The following is a 21937-nucleotide window of genomic DNA, read 5'->3' on the forward strand; positions in this document are numbered from 1 at the left end:
TTTTTAATCAAGTTTTTGATTGTCCATCAAACTTCAATATTTATCAATTCAACTCTTGATTTGACCAAATTAACTCCTAAAAATTATAATTCAACCCCCAAACTTCAATTTCTTTCAATTAGAGCCTAAATTAATTTTAAAAATCATTTTTTTTATAATTAAACCCCCATTAAATTCAAATAAACCTTATAAAAATTCTAATTGAATCCCTGCATTCAATTTTGAATTTTTCTCCTCAAATTAATTTTTTTTTGCCAATAAAACATTCATCAATTGAAAATATGCTGTCAAATTTTTCAATCTCATATATTTAATCTTCCTTAACCAGTCTTCATCAATTTCTTGAGCATTCTAGTATGTTTTTCTCACTGAAATATTTTTATTTTCTTCCAATTTTTTTTTATTTTTTTTCTCTTTATTTTTTTTATTGTTTGTATTGTGCCCTAAAATGAGTAACAACAGATAGGATGAATGTTGCTTACATGGTGACAGTCAAAACTTGTGATTTGGCACTTTACATGCTGGCCATGAGATCACTATACACTCTTGAACTATTTATTATACATTATTATGGATTTTTCCTTTCCCATATATACATAGGAGTAGGACAACAGTTACTACTTACAAACTCTGCAATTGATGGCCTAACAAACAGGTCAAGCTGGTGACAGAAAAACTGAAGCAGATGCCTTTAATAGCTGGCATTAAAGCTTTCCGATCGCTATCTTTTTCCTGGCATACCAGCTAATAAACGTCGGTAATAGTTGTCTGAAAAACAAACATGAAGCACATGCAACAACGCTGAAATATTGTTTGATCTTGTTTCCCCACCAAAATTAAGCAACATTCATTGATTGGTCAGCATTACTGTTCGCACCAATGGTTTCTGAGTCGATCTCGTGGGAAGAGAGCAAGGTTCTCTGCATTAATAGGATAGAGCACGTCAAAATACAAGATTCAATTAGCTGGTTTGGATACAACAGTATTTTTGGAGAACTACATTCGGGGACAAAAGATACTAGTGATAAAACAGGCCATGGGCATTTGAAAAAAATCAGTTGGCCATCTATCTGAACAGCTAGACCCCACCTGTGGCAAATGAAGGAAATAGAATGGATGGAGAGGCCCATTGACTGATCATGGCCTACAAACCCATGGTCGGTTATACGTACTAACTAGTTTCTTTCTTCGACATGATTTATCTTGTGAGCTATTTAGGTTCCGGTAGGTCCTACAGAGATGAAAACAGGAAAGGCCAGTTTGCTATCTGATGCACGACACAAGGTCTAAACTCTCAAGTACACTTGGTGTAATTGCAACAGATAACATTGCCCCATTGAGCACAAGATATTTTTCATATGGTGCCATGTTTCATTATTAAGTGCATGCACAGACACGAATACATGATATTATAACTGATGCACGACACAAGGAGTGTCTAAACTCTCAAGTACACTTGATGTGATTGCAAAAGAGAACATTGCCTCATTGAGCACAAGATATTTTTCATATGGTGCCATGTATGTTTCATTATTAAGTGCATGCACAGACACGAATACATGATATTATTAAAACTTGAGCCGACGAAACAGCAGTAAGCAATAAACAGAATTACTTTTTTGAAAGGGCACTTACATGTTCCTCAAAACTTGGGCTGGTAAGATTGAGTGAGAGGTTTCTCATCAGCAATAGCACCTGCAAAGAAACCACGAAGAAAAATAAATGAACTTTTAAACAGTGAGAGATGTGTAGTGCACAATAACCTTATAACAATAGAAAAACAAAATGGTAGAGGTTGGGCACAAACATACCGTTTCAACATCTATAGGGTCCATTTTCTTAAGATTCTGCAATTGATCAGTAACATTCGGATCGAAAACACTGCCGATGAAGCCATATACCTGAGAAAAGTCTGGCAAAACTGCAAACAAAGGGACAGTGTGAGTGATAAAGACTGCGCAAATGAAATACAAAATTAAAAACTAGCATAAAGAGAGAAACTCATCAAGGCTCTCTATGTAAAAAAAAAAGGGTAAAGAGGAAAAGGTAAAACAAAAGGAGAACATAGATGTAAAAATGCAAAAACATCTGTCTTATGCAGAAAGGTCTATCTTCATGGTAACTACTTAAACATTCTAACTGAATGACAGAACACAATTAGACTGCATCCATCTATATAACCCTCTAATAAGATGCGCTGATGCACCCTGTGTAAGGGAGCAACCTAACAGTGGCAATCTGATAAAACATTTGGCATGACAGGAATAGTATATAACTTTCAGTCATCAATGAGAAGATACAGGAAAAATTTCAAGCAACCAAGTATTTGTCACCATCCAGCTCTATGACCGGTGATCATTTCAAACTTGAATGCATGGTAAAAGTTCAGAATGCTGCAAGGAGATCATTTACCATAAAAGGAAAAAATATCCTTATCAATGATCTCTACAAAAGAAAAGTATGAATGGTCACATAAAGTCAGCAGAGACAGACATCAACAGTATAATATCAACATGCATGTTTGTGCATGCACACACTTAAGTTTGGAGAGCTGTCATATTTAACACCATATCTATTTCTTTAAGCTTTTGACCTTTATCCACAAAAACTGCATTTTGCATTTTAGCCTAACTTCAGAAATTGGACATGAATCTAGTATTTACAGTGTCGAATATCATTACTGCATTAAATTGGTAGTACACAGATTATGGTGTTGAAGAAATGAAACGAAACCCTCACCTCTCATTGAATGACCATGATTCCCTTGCTCAGCTGTTTTCCCAATTGGTTTTGTTCTTGGAGTACTCTCAGTGCTGCTGCAACAATTATTAGCCGCTACTGGTCCTGCAAAGTAATGAGGAAACAAATATGACCATGACTTAATTTAACAACTATGCCAGCAATGTTTATAAGGTTGATGTTCCTAACCTTTTGTTTGGTTTGATAAACTAACAGTTGGCACATTGTTTGTCCAAGAAGAAGCAACAGCAGCACTAGCAATGGGGTTCATAGGTATTGAAGACGAATCAGGCCTTAAGACATATCCAGGTTCAAGGGGAGCAGACGATGATTGAAAAGCCTCTGATGGTTGTGAAAGCACTATGGCTGCCAAGTACAATACATGCAAGTCAGGACTACATTGTGCTGTTTATGCATTGATCTTGAAGGCACCGAGAATACTAAATAAATGCACTACTCACCATTTTTTGATGCTTTTTGAGGATATGGATGAGCAGCCTTCCTTTTAGGCCGTGGTGGAGGCAAATGTTCATTTGTTCCACTCTTTTGAACCTTTAAAAAGTACTTCTGTGCATGACTTCGTATCTGCAAAAATTCCATTTCAAAAGTTTCTCATAAGTACCTCTACTTTCAGTCTCCAATGTTCAAAAACACAAAACTGGACACAATTTTCATAAATACAAGACAGACTGCTTAACAAGCCTCTAAATAATTCAACAGCAGAATTCATCGAAACACAAAAAATACCACACATAAAATCCATGCTTTTCATACTAACCATAAAACTATATAGCAGATCTCTTTAGCAACCAAAAAGAAAAAGCAAACATCATTTTTCACAACTCCATGGCTTTACACTACTCTTTGAACCCCTAACAAGAATCGAGCCCTTTATCAATCTTTACAGCTCCAAGACAACAAAACACTAATCTTTCGAAACCCCTTATACAAATCAAGCCATTTTAATCACTCCAAGGCAACAAAACACTAATATCAGAAAAACCCTTATTACACCATACTTAAAATCACACAACCTACTTAACATGAAACTAACACTTCCTGAAACTTAACCCTAACACAAACTTTTAACTCCAAATTATTAACCAAAAAAGTAATTAAATAAAACGCAAGCGCGAGCGCAGAAACAACAAGTTAACCTCCGCCAAATTATCAAAATGCAATTAAATGCACACATTTCATATATGTAGACAATACCTGAATAATAGTCTTTGAGCCAATAAAAGCTCCAATCTTTTTCCAATCTCTATCAAACCTGACACACAAAACCAATCAAAACAAGAACAAAATCCTCTCAATTTATCTCAAAATTCAAAATTTCTCAAAAAAATAAAAATACTACAAAACCCTAATTAAACAAATGGGTTATCATCAAACATCAATTAATAGTTACTTACAGCTGAAGAGCTTCGAGAAATTTGTCATGTTCCGGTTCGCTCCAACTCTCTCTGGATTTGGTAATCGTGTAGGGTTTCCGGATCTTCTTATTCTGATCCTCCGATGTTGAAGAAGACGTCGTTGTGGTTGTTGGCGGCGTTGTTGTTGTAGGGAAAGGTGAGAGTCCAGGTAATGCTGCCATTCCAGTTGGATCCAGATAAGATCCGTCAGCCGGGTTCGGGTTTTTTGATACCATTGAAGCAGAAGAAATGGGTTTTTGGTTTTGGTGGGTTTTTTTCCGTGTTTTGAATCGATGGGTTTTGTATAGAGAGAGAGAAGTGGAGGAGATAATTGGATGCTGTGGCGATTTTGGGGATTATGGTTGAGTGGCTTATAAGAATACGCCACGTATGTACATGTAAAATGCTGGTGTGCTCAGTGGACTTTTTACCACCAACTCATATCAACCAAATTTTATAAGGTTTAATTTTTAACTTTAGGGATTGAGAGATTTTATTTTTAACATGTTGAATTGAATTTAATAATAATATTAAATAATATTTTATAATATAAATATTTTTTATTACCTTAATTCTTTTTTATTCGCACATGCATCTATACTAAACTAGTGTCATTTGTTTTCAATCAATTTTTTTTTATCACAACTTATTTTTAACTTCGAACTAGAAATAATAGTTGAAAAATAGATTTATTTATTTAATATTTTTATTTGTAATAATAAAAGTATCATCAAGTCAATTTTTATATATAAAAAATAATTTTTTTAATAAGATATTTAACAAATTGCTTAAGTTGTGTTTAGTTGATAATTTCGGATAAAAAAACAAATATAAAAATAACAAAAATATATTTAATTGTATAAATAGAAACAAAAATATATTAATATATTTATTTATATAATATTTTAAAAGCTCCGTTATATCTTTTTAAAACATAATAAATAAGAATACAAGTCTATTTATTTTAACTATCTCCTATTTTTATTTTATCTTTTATCTTTAAATATTATATATAACAAGGACAAACAGTCATGATTAGGCTAAATATTATTATTGAAATGTCATATTTAAGGATAATGTATTATATGATTAGTTTCATAATGTCGGGAGTCTCTTTTAAAAGTGAAGATGGTAATTGCATCTTAAATGTGTGTAAAATTAAATTCATTTATTTTTACAAATAAAGGAGAAAATTATGCTAAATTATTGTCTATTTAATTACATTTTATTTTCCAAGTTGTCGCGTGTGTGTGACATCATTACGATAATTTTCTTGGATCAGGATTATCGAGAATAATATAAATTAAAAAGACAATAAATTCTTATCATTTATTAGTAAAAGAGAATGAATGGAAGTCACCACCTAATATTATAGTCACTATAAACTTTAACTGGTCTCAGAGTTCAGGTAAAAAGATTGATTGAGTAAAAAGAATATATTAGCACCCCAAGCATGCCTTACTTGAGGTAAAGTGCATTACTTATTTGTTTGGTATAAACTAAGATATTGTTGTGTTTTCTAACTATTGGTCTATCTAAGGTTTAAGAAAAGCTATTTTCATTATAAAGGTCTTTATCTTATCAGGTTAAAACCTAACCATTCTAATGCAAAACATAAAAAATAAAATAAACTGTTTTTTATTTAATATCAGGAATACGTCTTACGTATAAGTTTATAATCTCGTATATTAAAAAAAATTTGATTTTTTTTAAATGTAGATCAAGTTCTAATGGATAATCATAAACTTGTTATGATATTCTTTGACTGATTCTTGTGTTTTTTTTTCAAAGTATGATAAAAATGCAATTTCTTTTATAAAAAATAATGTATGCATGAAAATTTGACCATATATATATTGTAACACCCCACCTCACTAGCAAGATATTGTCCGCTTTGGGCCTCCCAGTCCACCTAAATCCAGGGCTTCCACCTAGGTTCCCCTCACGGTTTTGTTCTTGGCAGCCACGCATGGCTCCAAAACGCGTCTTTCAGAGTAGCGCAGCACACTCACCCTGTCAGATACTGTCCCCTTTGGGCCTCCCAATCCACCCATTCTCAAGGCTTCCATCCAGGTCCCCCTCAGGGTTTTAAATGCGTCTTACTAGTCAAGGTGAGCATGCACTTATAAGGCCCTGGCTCTGGACGCTCGCTTCCGATGTGGGATCTTACAATCCCCCCACCTTAAGACGAGTCGTCCTCGGCTCTGATACCAAATGTAACACCCCACCTCACTAGCAAGATATTGTTCGCTTTGGGCCTCCCAGTCCACCCAAATCCAGGGCTTCCACCCAGGTTCCCCTCACGGTTTTGTTCTTGGCAGCCACGCATGGCCCCAAAACGCGTCTTACTAGTCAAGGTGAGCATGCACTTATAAGGCCCTGGCTCTGGACGCTCGCTCCCGATGTGGGATCTTATATATATATATATATAAGGGAGTAATTGTCAAACACATCCTTAAACCAAATTTCATTTAGCAAAAATATTGCAAGTCAAACAAGATTTTAACCCTTTGACCTAATTTTGACCCAACCGAGTTGACTTGAATTTTTCGGTTTGACTATTAACCGAACCAAAAATCCTAATTTGACCCAAAAACAATCCAAAAACAAAAACAAAATCAAAGTCAAAAAAATAGATTAAACAAAAAAAACACAAAAAATTAAAAATTAAAGAACACTGAAACCCAACCTAACAATGTGAAACCTAAATCAGACTAGATACGGTCAAAACAAAGGCACATACATGTTATAAATCGTGTAAGGATCAATAATCTAGTATCCATTCACTTCGATTATCACGTAAACATCACAATTTTATCAAAATAGGTTTTTGGTTCAAAACTAAAATCCTAGGATTAAATGCCATTAAAAACTTATTGATGCAAATAAACCCTAGATTCTTTAATAATCAAGCATAACGAAGGGTTTTGAACAAAGAAATGGACCAAAATTGGTCCAAACCAAGGCGCTAAGGCAATGTTCTTCCCAAGACACATGAAGAACATTGCCCAGAAACCCAACCATGAACCTAGCAAAAGGCAGCCACTATCAAGCCTAGAACATAACATTTTTTACTTCTAAAACATGCTTTCTTTAACCCAACATGTTACACCACCATTGAGGAACCTTGGTGTGTGAAAACACGAAAAGAATGTCAGTTCTTGCACAATTATGTTTCAATCATTGTTGATAAAATTGCTCACTTTTAAGGCCTCGCCGGAGCAATTATAACATCATCATCACTTGAGACCATTGAAGTTGGTAGAAGGGGTACACATCTTTTATTTGGATCCAACCTTACTCAATTTGAAGATTTATAGCTCCAAATTTATTCATTTGAAATTTCCAACTCGATTAGCCAAAACTATCAAAATAGCTCCAAATTTTTTTAGTTTATAACACTAACTAAACATGAATAGTTTCGTTATAGTATCCATTCTAACTCAGATGGTGTTTTGAAATCATGGAAAAAAAAAATAAAGCAATGGGTATGCATTTATACATGATCAAGTGATCTTAAAATTCCATGAATAGAAGATATTAGATTGGTGACCTACGCCATGTTACGGGCGGGACCTAACTTTTTTTCAATGTAAAAAAAGATATTTAGGTGATGTCAATATTTTTAAATAGGCAAAAGAAACCTGTACGCCATGTTACGGGCGGGACCTAACTTTTTTTCAATGTAAAAAAAGATATTTAGGTGATGTCAATATTTTTAAATAGGCAAAAGAAACCTGATAGTTGAGTTATTAACTTCATTAGATTCAATAATCTTGGTTACTTTGACAAAATAATAAAAAAATAGACAGCAACAACAAATAAATTAAAAAAAAAACTTGTCCACGTCAATTGAGTTAACTCACAAAACTCGTGACTTGGCACACAAAATCAAGATAACCTCATAGAAGGATGAAATCATAAAAAAAAAAATCAATTGTAAAAATAAATCTAAGAAAAAGACAAACCAACTTGGCCAATCTTTCAAATATGTTACCTGAGTCCTAGTCATGCCATAGAAGAAAAACCTAAAAAAATCATGAAATTAAATTCTTGATCAACAAAATCCTGATCAATAAAATGTAGAGGAATAAAATTAAAATAAATTAAAATAAAAAATGATAAAAAAACAAAATAAATAGTAATTAAAAAAATAAGGATCAAATCTGTGATAAAAATAAAATGAAATAAAATATTAAGGGATGCAATTGAAAGATAATTCAATTAAGAGAATGATTTTAAAAAACATAGAGAATGAGGACCTAATCTGACATGTAAAAAAAATCAAAGGATGATGAAATTGAAAGAAAACTCCAATTCCACGAGCTATTCAAAACAAAACAAATAGAAAAAAAAATAAAGAACAAATTTGAAAGAAAAACATATAGAAGTACTGCTTTGAAAATGTGCAGGGAAAGCGCTGAAATTAATGAGGAGAAACAAAAGAAAGAAGAAAAAAGAAAGAAACGGTTGTTGGCAAAAACCTAAGATCTTTTGGTCACACGCGTTGCTTAAAAATGGAGGAACCATTATTGTGAGGATTAAAACGCCACCACGAAAGCCAGAGTTTAGTTGTCAAACGATATCATGTCACCTGAATAGTACAGTCATACCCATGCAATGTCTGCATGATCAACATGCGCAACTCACTTTTTAATATAAAATAATATTTTATACATGTTAACCCTTAATCAAACCCGATAATAACAAAAGAAACCATAAGGAAAAGACCACAAAACACATTGACCCAAGTTAAAGTTAATTTGAATTCAAGGATAATGTAGTTATTTTATTTTGTTTTTAAAATTAAAAGGTTGATCAAATGATATATTAGTTATTTTATTGTGCAAGAAATAGCAAAAGACCATTATATCCCTGCTGCTAAGGCACAATTTTCTATTGATATAATTTTACCATTCTAATCAACAATTACAATAAACATATAGCTCCATTAAAATTGCTACAGTAAAACATACGCGCTTTTAGTTTCTTTTAATTAAATTAATGGAATGAAAACAAGACCTCGATGGGCACCCATGTCCTAATGGCCGGACCTTCGAAAGGGAATAAAACTATTCCATAACTATAGAAGGAAATATCTGAAGAACAAAATTGAACTGGGCATGTGGTCTTCCTCATGCCTTGTAAAGCTCTAATGGACACATTCGAAGGTGGGGGACAACTGGACAAGGTGAACCTGTGGTGGCAATTTGTAGCATAGGAGATATTTCTGAGTTCATTACCTCATCTTGTCTTCTTATAGCTTATTTCTTTATTTATTTTGAAAGAAAAAAAATATCTCAATGAAATAGGTAGAAGGCTAAGCAGAAAATAAAGAATATGGCTTTGTTTGTTATATGGTGTAGTTTGTGTTTTATTCTAATTATATATTTAATAATATTTGATTAATTAACATACATTATAGTTTTATATGGATACCATTAAAAATTCTTTTCTTGAATGCTTAATTAAAAACAAACTATAATTTATAATTATTCTTAAAAATTACTTTTTTAAACCACAACGGTAAAAAATATCTTAATATTAAACACATATTGTACGCTACAAAGTTTAAAGATAATTACTTATGTGACCCGCGCTTTATTGCGGGTTAGATATTTTTATCTCCTATTAAAAAAATTATATATGCTAGTTTCTTCGACATATTTTTATAGCTAAATTTTTTTTAAGCAAATCAAAAAGTTTATATATATATGTGTGTATGAACTAAATAAAAATTATTAACACTAGCTAAAAAAAATCAAGTGATAAATATAAATCAAAATATTTAATTTCGCAAGATGAGATATGCGAGTTTGTGCGCATGAGCCTCTTTTTATGTTGCATCTGGGGCGGATGATATTTTTTGTAAAAAAGAATCAGACGATGTGTTGCCTAATTTCTTCAAAATCCAGCCACTGTAATGGCCGAAAAATCAGGCCAAGTGGTTCTTTGACTCAAAAACTCTTTTTTAAAAAAAAATTTGACCCAAAACACTCAGAAAATATCTTAGAAACCATGGTAAACCTATTCATAGCCTATAAAAACCTAAAAATCATCTCAAAACTCGAAATCAACCTGAAACAAAAACTTCCCGAGCTTAGATATTTTTTATGCTATTTCAAGGTAAAAAATTCATCTAATATGAAATCTCCTCATCAAATGAAACACTTTGATATAAAGATTGAACGTTTTGGTGGCTTAAATTTGCATCAACAATATTTTCTCTCTCTCTATGACTGAATCCAGCGACCTCTCTCTCTCCTCTCTCAAATCAAGAATTAAAAAATAACAAAAATAAGTTTTTATACCGAAATAAAATTAATAAAATATTGAGATACTGAGCATTTGTAGTTTCTAAAATATAAGAACCAAACAAAACCTTTAGTATTGACTTTAAAACCATCATTTATTTATATCACCTTTTTTATTTTGATCTCTAATCTTTCAATTTTATCTGTAGCCACTAAATTTTATTTAATTACCCTTGAATTTGGCTTAAAAAAAAATGCAATCGCATGAAAGAAAGTCTTCATGATCAAATTGATTTTTTTTTTTTTGTATAACCCATCAATAATAATATATGAAAGGATAAACAATGCAGCTTTCACAGGGAAAAACCCCCGCCTTTTTAGTTTTCTGCTTAATTAATGTTGGAGTCCGCATAGCAAAAACAATAGAGGAGACTTGAGAGCCGTGGGGGCAGAGAAGAGCCCTTGCCACTGCCACTCCGATCCCAGTAAAAATCCCCTTTCCTTTCCACTGTGGAAATCACTTTTTATATATATATATATATATATATATATATATATTAACGTGTGTGAGAAAGCACAACAATGAGTCTTTAAGGTCATAACATGTGACCTTAATGAGTTTTATAAATTTTATCAAAGAAACATGTCAAACTAAAAAAAGAATCGGTTAGTTGATTTTCCAAGTAAAAAGTTTTTTGATTTAAAATTTATATATATCCACACTATTTTATATTATTAATTAATTTTAATATATTATGTTATTAATTTTTTTTTTAAATAGAGATTAGTGAAATTCAAACTCTCTATTCTATTACCATATCAAAGATTTTTTTTTTAATAGATATCAGTGAGATTCAAATTTTGTATAATGTTCGTGTATCTATTGATTTTTTATTGGCTTATTGGTCTCTCTTTCTTGTTTTTCAACCATCTCAAGCTATTTTTATATGGAAACCTCTAAAGAATATTCTCTAGTAATTTATTAATTTTTTTAATGTATTACTACGTGTTTTTAAAATTATTTAAAAAATAGATTTAATCTCAATTAACACACAAACTAATCTAATAATATCTTTATTATCAATATCATTACCACTAACCTATCCTATAAATGCGCATGTTCCAAACAAGAAAATTTATTTTTTGACATATAGATGAGATAGAAAGGTCAATGACAAGAAGATCCTCCAATAAATTTTCAAGTTTTAAAAGATCTTCAAAATTAAGTGAGGCTATTAGAATTAATTTTAAAAACTACAAAAATGTAAATTAATATTTTTCCAAAGAGCTTCTCAAGAAAACTAAAAAGACATGAAAAAATATTTTTCTTTTAAGATCGAATGTGCAACACATAATGAAAAAATATTTTAAAAAATTATGTTTGTTAATATAAAAATATATATTAATAAAAATAAGCCCCAAAACTATGATTTTAGACCTTTACATGTTTTGGAGGCTATTTTGAAAGCTTATATATAGTACATGGTGTTTGAGCATTTCATGCAACAGTCGTGATCTGATGCGGGGAACTAAAATAGAAAGGTTCATGGTTCAATTAAAATGCACATTGGCATATCTATTCTATTCATTCAGCATTCCAAGCGGATGGTAAAAGATTTAATAATTTGTTTTATTATCTACATTTTCTTCTCAAAGTGTTGTTTTATATGAAAATATTCAAGTAACATTATCTTTTTTTTTATAGGCTACGGTTTTTGGACGTGATCCAAGACTAATAAATCTTTTTGTTGAAATTCACATGTGAAATGAGGATCGTCGGAAAGGGGTGCAACAACTTTTAAATAGTCAAGCTTAAAAGTTCATGGTAAGTCAAATTTCAATAATTTTTTTTCATTTTTTTTAAAGCTAGCTTGTTTTTTTTTTCTAGGAAACATATAACACGCGATTGTAAGAAAGATACGATTGTGATCCTTTGACCTTTCAGAACTTGATATGGGTTTGTTATTGGAGGCTAGATCGTCTGACAGATCCAATAAAAATTGGTTTTATGGTATCTTAAATACTACAACCAAGGATATGCAGATGAGTCATAGTGTATTGATCTTTGGTTCCTCACAATCGGGTTTGAGCTTACAATCTTTGGTTGTTCAGGCATTTGTATGAGAACAAATTGAAGCTTGGACAACTAAACTTAGTATCGAGACAACCCAACTTAGGTTTGAGACAACCAAACTTAAGCTATTGTACGATGAGCTGTTGTCAAGCCTTGATGGTACATATGATCTACCTCATAGCCCACCTAGTCTTGACAAAGACTTGTTTTCGCCTCCTTGTCCTTCAACTTATGTCATCTAGATAAATTGTATTCAGTAATATTTTTAAATTAATAATAAAAATTTTGTTTTTTATTTTATTTATACTTATTTTAATTTTTTATGTCTTTTTTATTTTTATTTTTAAAAATATTAAATACAATATTGATGGATTAATCCTGAAAACTTGTTATTGTTATGGATTAATCATTTATCCTTAAAACTTTATTATTCTTCACTTAGTACAAATTAGATGTATGCAATTTGCCTCCAAAGATCCCAACAACACCATCTTATTTATATGTACTTTTAAAGATCCACAAACTCAAAGAAGCTTAACTTAAATATCTCTTTATAAAGACCAAACCAAACCTTTAGAGTACGAGGATTAAAAAGAAAAATTGAGCTTAAAATAGAAAAGAATAAACTTGAAAAACAGAGGTGAAGAAGAGTCTCAAAATTTATCCATAATCTGTTTAGAAACACTCTTTCTTTAGCTCCCTTTTTTAGTGGATTATGGAATGAAAATTGATAACATAATAAATTCTATCCATTATCAACATTAATTATATGAAATAAAATAATATTAAATTTAATTGTTTTGGCTTTAAATCTAGTATTTTTGTTGTTGAAAATACTAATCAAGTTGATGAAAAAGAAGACTAATTGTTCAGATTTTTTATTTATAGGTTGGACAAATTAATAGGTTGAAAAAAAATAATTTTTTTATAGTTCAAATAATCCTAGTAAGTACCATAATAAATTCTCTCAATTATCAGCTTTAATTACCTATTATAAAACAATATTTCCAACAAAGTTTTAACTTTGAAATTAAGTGAGAGAATCTCATTTTTAATTTAACATCAAATATCTCAATTAATCCAATTTTAAAATAAATTTTCCAACACAAAATACATTATCAATCAATAAATAAAATAAATCAAAGTCAAATATAGCATAAATCCAAGTTAAACACAGCAGTAGAACTCATCAGATTGAAAGCAAAAGAATAGCAATTAGACAGAAAAGGCAACTAGAGATGGAATACGCTGCACTCAATTTTAGGTTTATGGCTTTTCATCATTGGTGCCCAAAAGTTGTTGCTACCAACAGGAAAAAAGATAGAAATACGATGATAAATCATTTGCTTACTGTACAGGAAGCTCAGTCTGAATACTATACAGACGACACAATTAAAGGACTTATTCTAGTAATTAATCACTCTCAATTTTCATTTGATTTTGTAATTAACGCATGCATGCATGGAGTATCTAAAACTAAAAGTCTACTACGATTCCTTTTCCAGATTATGTTGCTTGCAGGGACAAGGAGTACTGTTACTACACCATTAGAGTGGGCAGTTTGCAGATGTGATAACGAAAGCAAGAGAAGATTTGGAGACTGAATTTGTTCAAGACCGCTTAGTGGAGGAATCAGATTCTTCGAAAATAATCTACCTTCAACATATATCATCTTTGAGAACTTGCGATTATATCCAGTTGTTCCACTCCTAGCATCACATATGCCATCCGCAGAGCACACCGTTGGAGGATATGATATACCAGCAGGTAAAAAATAAAATTCATTGCTGATAAAAATTATTAACAAAATCAACAACGAAAGATCCCAGATAGATATTCGTGGTTGCTGATTTTATCTGCAATTAAAATCTATTAATTATTTGTGGGTATTACGAAAGTAGTAGAATATATATAAACAACATTCATTAATATATATTTAAAACAATTTTATCAACAACAACCAGTCGAGTAAAAATAAAATTATTCATACACTCGCATTTGTACACTTGAAATTGTAATTCATTGAGATAACAAAAGAATCCCGGAGTTTTCAATTCTATTCCCATTTCTCTGTAATTTCACCCCAGATCAAAGATATTGCCAATTCCAAGGTCAGCAGCATTCCTTTCTTCCCTCCAGCAGGAGATGTCCTTTGGTATTCAAACCTCCAGGACTCTCATCAGAATCCGGGCAGCTTTCAGTGAAACAATAATCCCCTTGGTGATGAATTGGAGAAGAATTGCCAGTACAAGGGTTTTCTAAGAAATATGAGCCAGACAGTCCTTCCATAGGCAAAAGGGAAGAAGTTAGTTTATGCTTTAGGAAGGGAATCAGGGAGATCATGATAAAAATGTTCTTCCCTATGGCAGATATGCCATTTTAAGAAAAGAGAGCACCAACATTGTTCTTACAAAAAAAACTCTACACGAAAATATAATTTTAGAACTAAATTATATGCCTACCACTTTTGTAAATATTCTAAAAAGCACATACAGAACAAAGCATCGAAACAACTACCTGAATTATTGAAGCGAAAAGTGCAAAACCCAGAACAAAGTTTGACGATCCAGTTGAATCTGCATCAGGAAAAAGGGTTAGTTTAGAACAATCTCAAGGGTAGAACTAACTATCTTATTTAAAATATTATACCATTATATAAAATATTTTTCAAAACAACTACCTGAATTATTTAAAATATTATTTCATTATATACCATTCAATTTTGTCTTTGTTTTCAAATAAGATTTTTATAATATATGCAATTATCTTGTTAATTATTATATATAAACTTAATAAACAATTTTTTTTTACAAAAAAACTGTTATCATTAATATTAAATTAAGAAATAAAATTTATATTTTGTTATATTTTATTATGTTTTTTTACAGAATTTTTTTAGATTTGTTATTTTTTCCCTTCAATTACGTACAAAATATTGTAACATGATTTTTATTACTTTTTTGGTTTAAAATTGGTTTTTTAGATCATGATCAATTTTTTTAATTTAAAAAATAATGCTTTGGATAAAAAACATGTTTTTGTAAGAAAAATAAAAAATGTATTAATAAACGTAGCTTAGATTGGAAAGATACATTTTCTCCAGTTTATTTTAAATTATTCAAATTATTAAAAAAATATCTTGATCGCCTTTAATTTTAATTAAAAAATGGTATTAATAAAAAATATTTTAGTGGAAAAAAATGCATTACCATTAAAAGAATAATTTGTTTAATAAAAAATATATATTTTTAAAAAATTAAATCATGTTCTTTCATATAAATATTTATTTAATTGTAAAAGAACTAGATTCTACAACCACTATAAAACATATATTTGGGAGTGCCGTCGAAACATGTTTCTAAAAAACTTTGAATTTTTTCTTGCTTTAAATTATTTTTTTATGTATTTGAATTGTTTTAATGTGTTGATTTTAAAATTAAATTAAAAAAAAATAAAATAATTATTTAATATATTTTTAAATGAAAAATACTTTAAAAAAATTAAATATTCCATTAATTTATCATCATAACACGAAGATGGAATTATTCACCACATCTCTTTACAGCCCTACAGTATGGCATGTCAAGCAGTATGGAAGATGGAAAGCAAAATGGAAGGTGGAAAGCAAAGAAGAAAAGAAGCTTAGTGGATTGACAAATGGGTCAAGATAATATTATTGTAAATCCTGTGCTAAAGTTGAACCAGGAAAGTTCTTTACATTTATTGACTGGATCCCTCCCCACACGCTAAATCGAAATAAAAGTTAACAGAGAAACGAAGACTAAGACCCTGCAAAATTTTTTAATTCTTTTTTTTACTTTTAGATAATATATTAATATTAAAAATAATTTTTTTAAATTATTATAATATATTCTTTTTTTATTTTCTTTTCAAATTGGATTAATCCATATCCCGAATTAAGATGGACTCGTCAAGTCAGTCCATGTTATAATTAAAAGCACTACAATTCACTATTCAAAGCTCATTTCTATTTTTCAATATTTAACCTATTTAATAACTAAATATGCTCTTCATCTATTTTATAGAATATATGTATATATATGAATGGTATTATAAAGCTGGTAATATACTTAGTAAATAGTAAATAGAATAAATTAAAACAATAAAGATTAGGGGGGGAAAGATCATTTTTATCTCATATAATCTTTTAAATGTAGTCATACCACTACATCATCTTAACAATGCTCCTTTTTATAATATAATATATATTAATACTTGTAAGCTAAAAAATCATAAAAATATATTGAACTTAAATGAACTTGAAGATAATGAATGAACATGAAGATGAAAAGGTGAAAGAAGGCAAATAGACATCTACATACAATGTATGATTTCATAATAATTTTCTTTGGATGTCTTTTGTACAGCCTTATGTATTGGATACTGCTTTATTAAAAACCTTAGTAAGAAAATGTTGTTCAAGGATTAAGACAACTTAACATCTAAGAGAATGAATGAATTAGATGTATCACTAATTTATATAAAAATACAAATTATTTCAAGTAAACATAATAATTATCAATATAATTAAAGTACTTATGGTAAATAGATAAGGGAGAGAATTTGCAAACTTGTTTTTAACATGGTTCGACAAGTCTACATTCATACCTCAAGTATCAACCCATACTTGAGTATTGTATTCCTTCACCAGTATAACTTCAAGAATACAATAGCTACCTAATGAATCCACACCTAGATTTTTACACCACTTGAAAATATTTTCTTTTCAAGATTTTACACCATTTAAAGATATTCTCTCTTCAAAAATTTTCTTAAGTGAAATTACCTTTCCAATACCAAGAGTTTTTACCTAATTCTAAAAAGTTTATAAGAGTGATTTTGTTATTACAACTAACTCTCTTAATATAGTGGAGTATACAATTGAAAGTTCTAATAAATCAATATCTTATAAAATAGCATTTCTAAGATTTGAAGGTGTTTAAGTGTAGTGTGAATGAGATCAAATAATCTTATGCTAGAATATGAAGGTTTAATAATACAAATTAAAATATAATTAAGGATTGATGATTTCAAAGTGTTTTTACTTTTAGAATAGCTTATATATCATATATGTTTAGAATCCTTTTTCAATTTCATAATTAGAAAAGTTATATATATATATATATATATATATAACTAGTTATTTTATACCCTTACATCCCATTTACGACTCAGATGGTTGACCAGTTCAGATTGGTCAAGCCAAGTGGTCAACCAATTTTTGAAGAGTTTTCAAGTCGTTCAAGTGTTCGATCTCTAATAGTAATCCACATGAACCACTAATGATAAATCTTCTAAAAACTTTTAAGATAGAGGAACTGTTATGCCTTTGAGTACTAGCTTTTTTATTTTGTATTTCTCAGGTGTTTTGTGTATTGTTCTATTGTACAGAAAATTAGAGACATCACGTTCTATTTATAGGAAAACCTAAAAACTCTATAAAAAGCAAAATGTCAATTGCCCTTTGAATAATATCTCTATAAATACTATTTGAGAACATATGTAACATTTTCTCTAATTTAATTAGGGTGATAAATCCTCTCTTGATTACTCAAATACATTTATACAGTTCATATTATACCCAACATTTGCCCACTTGTTACCTTTAGTTAGGACAACGTGTAGCAGGATCAAAGTATAAGATTCTCTATATAAAATAACTTAATGATTTCAAGTCTAAAGATCGCTTACACAACCGTTACGTGAGCCTTTCTATAGACATATGTGATCTCTTCATATAGAATTCTCATGCGGGTCATGTTAGTGTATATGTCATCTAACAAGTATCTACATATTTTTTCTAGGTATTCATCATACTTCAACTTAAGAGAACATATGCTTCCTTCCATAAAAAAGAAAAAAATAATATAATATGTATCAGTCTCAATAATTCTAATTAATATATAGTTTTAATAAAACATTGACCAAGAACATTTAAGAATAATATTTTAATGCAATATAAATCTCATAATTATAATAACTTTATAATTTACTTTACAAATCTTTTTTGTCCCAAGAACTTTATTGTCATTCTAAATTCATTAATCAAATATTTGATAAATATTAAAAACAAATAAGTCTTTATTAAAAATTAAAAATATTTACATAGACAAAGTAAATTTCACTTCTAACAAACCATTGATTGATTACAAGATATATATACTAACAAAAACATCCTTTCAAATGACGTTATAGGGCTAGTTAGTAATGTTTTATTAGAAAATGAAGATCCAATTATCATCACTTCTCTTTCCAACCTCACACGGTATGTCGCTCACGCAGTATAGGTGGAAAGAAAACAATAAAACAAGCATAGTGGGTCCGTACCAAATGGGTTTGAATTAAGCGTGTTTTCAGGTGTGAAAAAAATATTTATTTTTATTTAAAAATATTTTTTAATATTTTTAGGTCATTTTAATATACTAATATCAAAAATAAATTTTAAAAAATAAAAAATATATATTATTTTAATATATTTCTAAAAAATAATAATTTAAAATACAATAACTACAGCGACAACAAGCACGCTAGGAAGAAAAAGCTAAAGCCACAGCTTTCCTGTTTTGAATCTATATATATATATATATATGCATGCTAAAGTAGAAGCAGGAAAGTTTCTTTACATGTAGTGTAGTGATCGGGGTCCCTCCTCCTCACGCGTTAAAATGAAAGAGAAGAGAGAAACGAAGGGCAGTAGCTCTTCCAACCTGGTTTCTCAGAACCCTCTGGAAATTCAGACCTCTCGTGTTCACATGAGACTACAGAGTTGTTTCCTGGAAAGAGTAAATATATGCATGTTGGGTAATTAGCTAGTCAATAGACATCACTTAAATTGTGCATAATAAATCCTACAGAGAGAGAGAGAGAGGGAGAGAGAGAGAGAGAGAGGGAGAGAGAGAGAGAGAGGGATATCCTGATCATAGAGGGGGTTTGCTTTTTCGTTGCCATGGAAGGTAAAAAATTTAAAAATCATAATGAATAAATATATAGTATGTACAGTCTTTAATTTCATGGTAAAAAACACAAGAAAACTTTTGTAATTTTCCTTTATAACAATATCAAGTACTCTCGTCTTACAATAACTCAATACAGGAAAAGTTATGAAGTAGGATTTAGATTGATTCAATTATCTTTAAAAAAACATTAAAATAATATTATTTTAATCAATTAATTTTTAAAATAATTAATGGGTTAAGAGCTGAGTTTTATTTCAGGTCAAAGATCAATCCAGGTTTATAATAAATTAGTTTAAGTTTTTTTTTTTTCAACTCAAACTCATTCAGATATTAAAATTGACTCACCAGATTAGTCTAATTTTGATAAACAAAAAGGATAATAATCAATGTTCATTTTTATTTTTTATTAATAAGAGAAAACGTTCTTCATATGTTATATATATATATATATAATCATAAATACTTCGATTTGATTGAATATGAATGACTTATTTTAACATATTAAAGTTAGCTTTAAGAGATTATATCTTATATCTTGTCTTTACAAAAATTTACTTTCTTACTATTAAGTTATAAGATGCCTTGGAATTAATATGTGTTTGATATTATGGTATAATATGTTTTTTAAAAATATTTTTTATTTGAAAATATATTAAAATAATATTTTTATTTTTTAACATTAAAATCATAAAAACACATTAAAAAATATTAATTCAAAATTTTATCAAGTAAAACACTCTTATATTCGGTACATTAAAAAAAATTATCATATAATTCCCAGGTACCAGTAAACTTCTCTTTGACTAACAATAGTATAAACAAATTAATTTCAGTCAAATTTTAAACATGCAATGAGTGAAACGAAGTCGTTCTCCACATATAACCACCAATGCGCTTTCATTCGCTTGTTGACATGCCCTACAACTTGTGCTCATGGACCCCAAACTTGACCTTGTGGTTGACTCAGTTTTCTCTCCGTCGCTATAAAATCTCTCCCCATGCCTCTATCTGCACGCCAAGTTTATAACATTCACCTCCTCCTGTCTTAGTTCTTGAACTCAAGCTTCCTTCACTGTCCTTGATCTTCAATATTCCTGTATATATAAAAATGCAGGTGAGAATCAACTTCCTCTATATTAATTTTCTGCTAGTGACTAGAGGACTTAGGCTTTGTTTGGCTATGTGTTTGGCATGAAAAATATTATTTTTTTATGCGAAACACATTTTGCACTACATGCAGGAGCACCGCGTACGTCGCAGTCATGCATGAAAGAATGAGTCAAGTCTTTATTTCTTGTATTTTTTTTAGTTTGTTTTGATGGAAAACTTGCTTGTTTTCTACAATTAATTCTGAGAATTTTATTAGCTAAAATATCATTTTGATCATTGTTTTGGGCTTATCTCTTAGTAATGTTAAGTGATCACTGTTTCTTGATTATCTTGATATATATTGATTTATAACAAAACTAACTTGAACTTATTTTGTCACAGAAAGCTATGTTGAAACTGGATATGCATGATAAGAAAACCAAGAAAAAGGCTATGAAGACAGTCTCTGGTTTCTCAGGTATTTTTTTTTTTTTATCTCCATGATCATATTAACTTATAAATCAAGATTATTATATATTGAATATATATGAATTTATTTAAAAATAATTAAGTGGTTTATTTTGTGATGCTGACATGCAGGGGTGGATTCAATATCCATGGACTGGAACGACAAGAAATTGACAGTAACAGGCGACATCGACCCAGTAAACATAGTGAACAAATTGAGAAAGTTTTGTCACGTAGAGATAGTTTCTGTAGGAGAAGCAAAAGAGCCTGAAAAGAAAAAAGAAGAGCCAGAGAAACAACAAGATGAGAAGAAAGATGAAGATCAAAACGTGGATGAGTTGGCGAGGGCTTACAGGGCCTATTATCCTCACGCGACCATGTATTACCATGTTTCAAGTGTTGAGGATGGTACTAATGCTTGTGTCATTTCTTAATTTTTATTTTAATTAGATGTTAAAAGAAATTATTTCTTAAAATATAAAATTTCAATTTCATAAACCCTTTATATTTGTTTTGCGATGATGTTCTAAAATCCAAAATATATAACTAAAAAATTATTTAGTGTTTAAGATATATAATAGTTAATCAATATATTCAAGTGCTTGAATTTCTTCTTCTTAATCTAAAAAACTCCAAACTTATATTAAAAATTTAAATACTTGCAAAAATAGTTTCAATCAATAAGACTTTAAGACCCTCCAATGATAAGGTCAGTATATTTATGAGAAATGTATTAAATGACTTAAGGCGATAAATATTTTAAAAGAGCTTTAAATTCAAGGAATAAAAATGTTTGTTTTTTAGTTTTAAGTTGGTTAATGCTCTGAAATTTATGTATTTTTATCTTAAGAGATAAAAAGTTATGAACCCTTTACTTATATGTTTCAGGAGATATTTATATCTTCTAAACCTTGTTATTTT

At 29.8% G+C, this 21937-nt stretch overlaps 2 protein-coding genes across 2 annotated transcripts; one reads left to right on the forward strand and one right to left on the reverse strand.

Annotated features, from left to right (window-relative positions):
• Nucleotides 1-465: 465 nt before the first annotated feature.
• LOC133698491 (protein REVEILLE 6-like) lies at nt 466-4510 on the reverse strand. The gene is made up of 8 exons (XM_062121433.1): nt 4155-4510; nt 3955-4012; nt 3201-3324; nt 2929-3105; nt 2740-2844; nt 1812-1921; nt 1636-1695; nt 466-920 (listed from the first exon to the last, which is right to left on the reverse strand). Exons 1-8 carry the CDS (start codon nt 4388-4390, stop codon nt 837-839), a joined length of 954 nt encoding a protein of 317 aa, XP_061977417.1. The 5' UTR covers nt 4391-4510; the 3' UTR covers nt 466-836.
• Nucleotides 4511-20488: 15978 nt separating this feature from the next.
• On the forward strand, nt 20489-21514 carry LOC133699014 (heavy metal-associated isoprenylated plant protein 39-like). The gene is made up of 3 exons (XM_062122135.1): nt 20489-20573; nt 20951-21026; nt 21149-21514. The coding sequence occupies exons 1-3, from the start codon at nt 20568-20570 to the stop codon at nt 21448-21450; spliced, it is 384 nt and encodes a 127-aa protein (XP_061978119.1). The 5' UTR covers nt 20489-20567; the 3' UTR covers nt 21451-21514.
• The last annotated feature ends 423 nt before the right edge of the window (nt 21515-21937 follow it).

Source organism: Populus nigra, chromosome 7 (assembly GCF_951802175.1).
Source record: "Populus nigra chromosome 7, ddPopNigr1.1, whole genome shotgun sequence".
Classification (NCBI taxonomy): domain Eukaryota; kingdom Viridiplantae; phylum Streptophyta; class Magnoliopsida; order Malpighiales; family Salicaceae; genus Populus; species Populus nigra.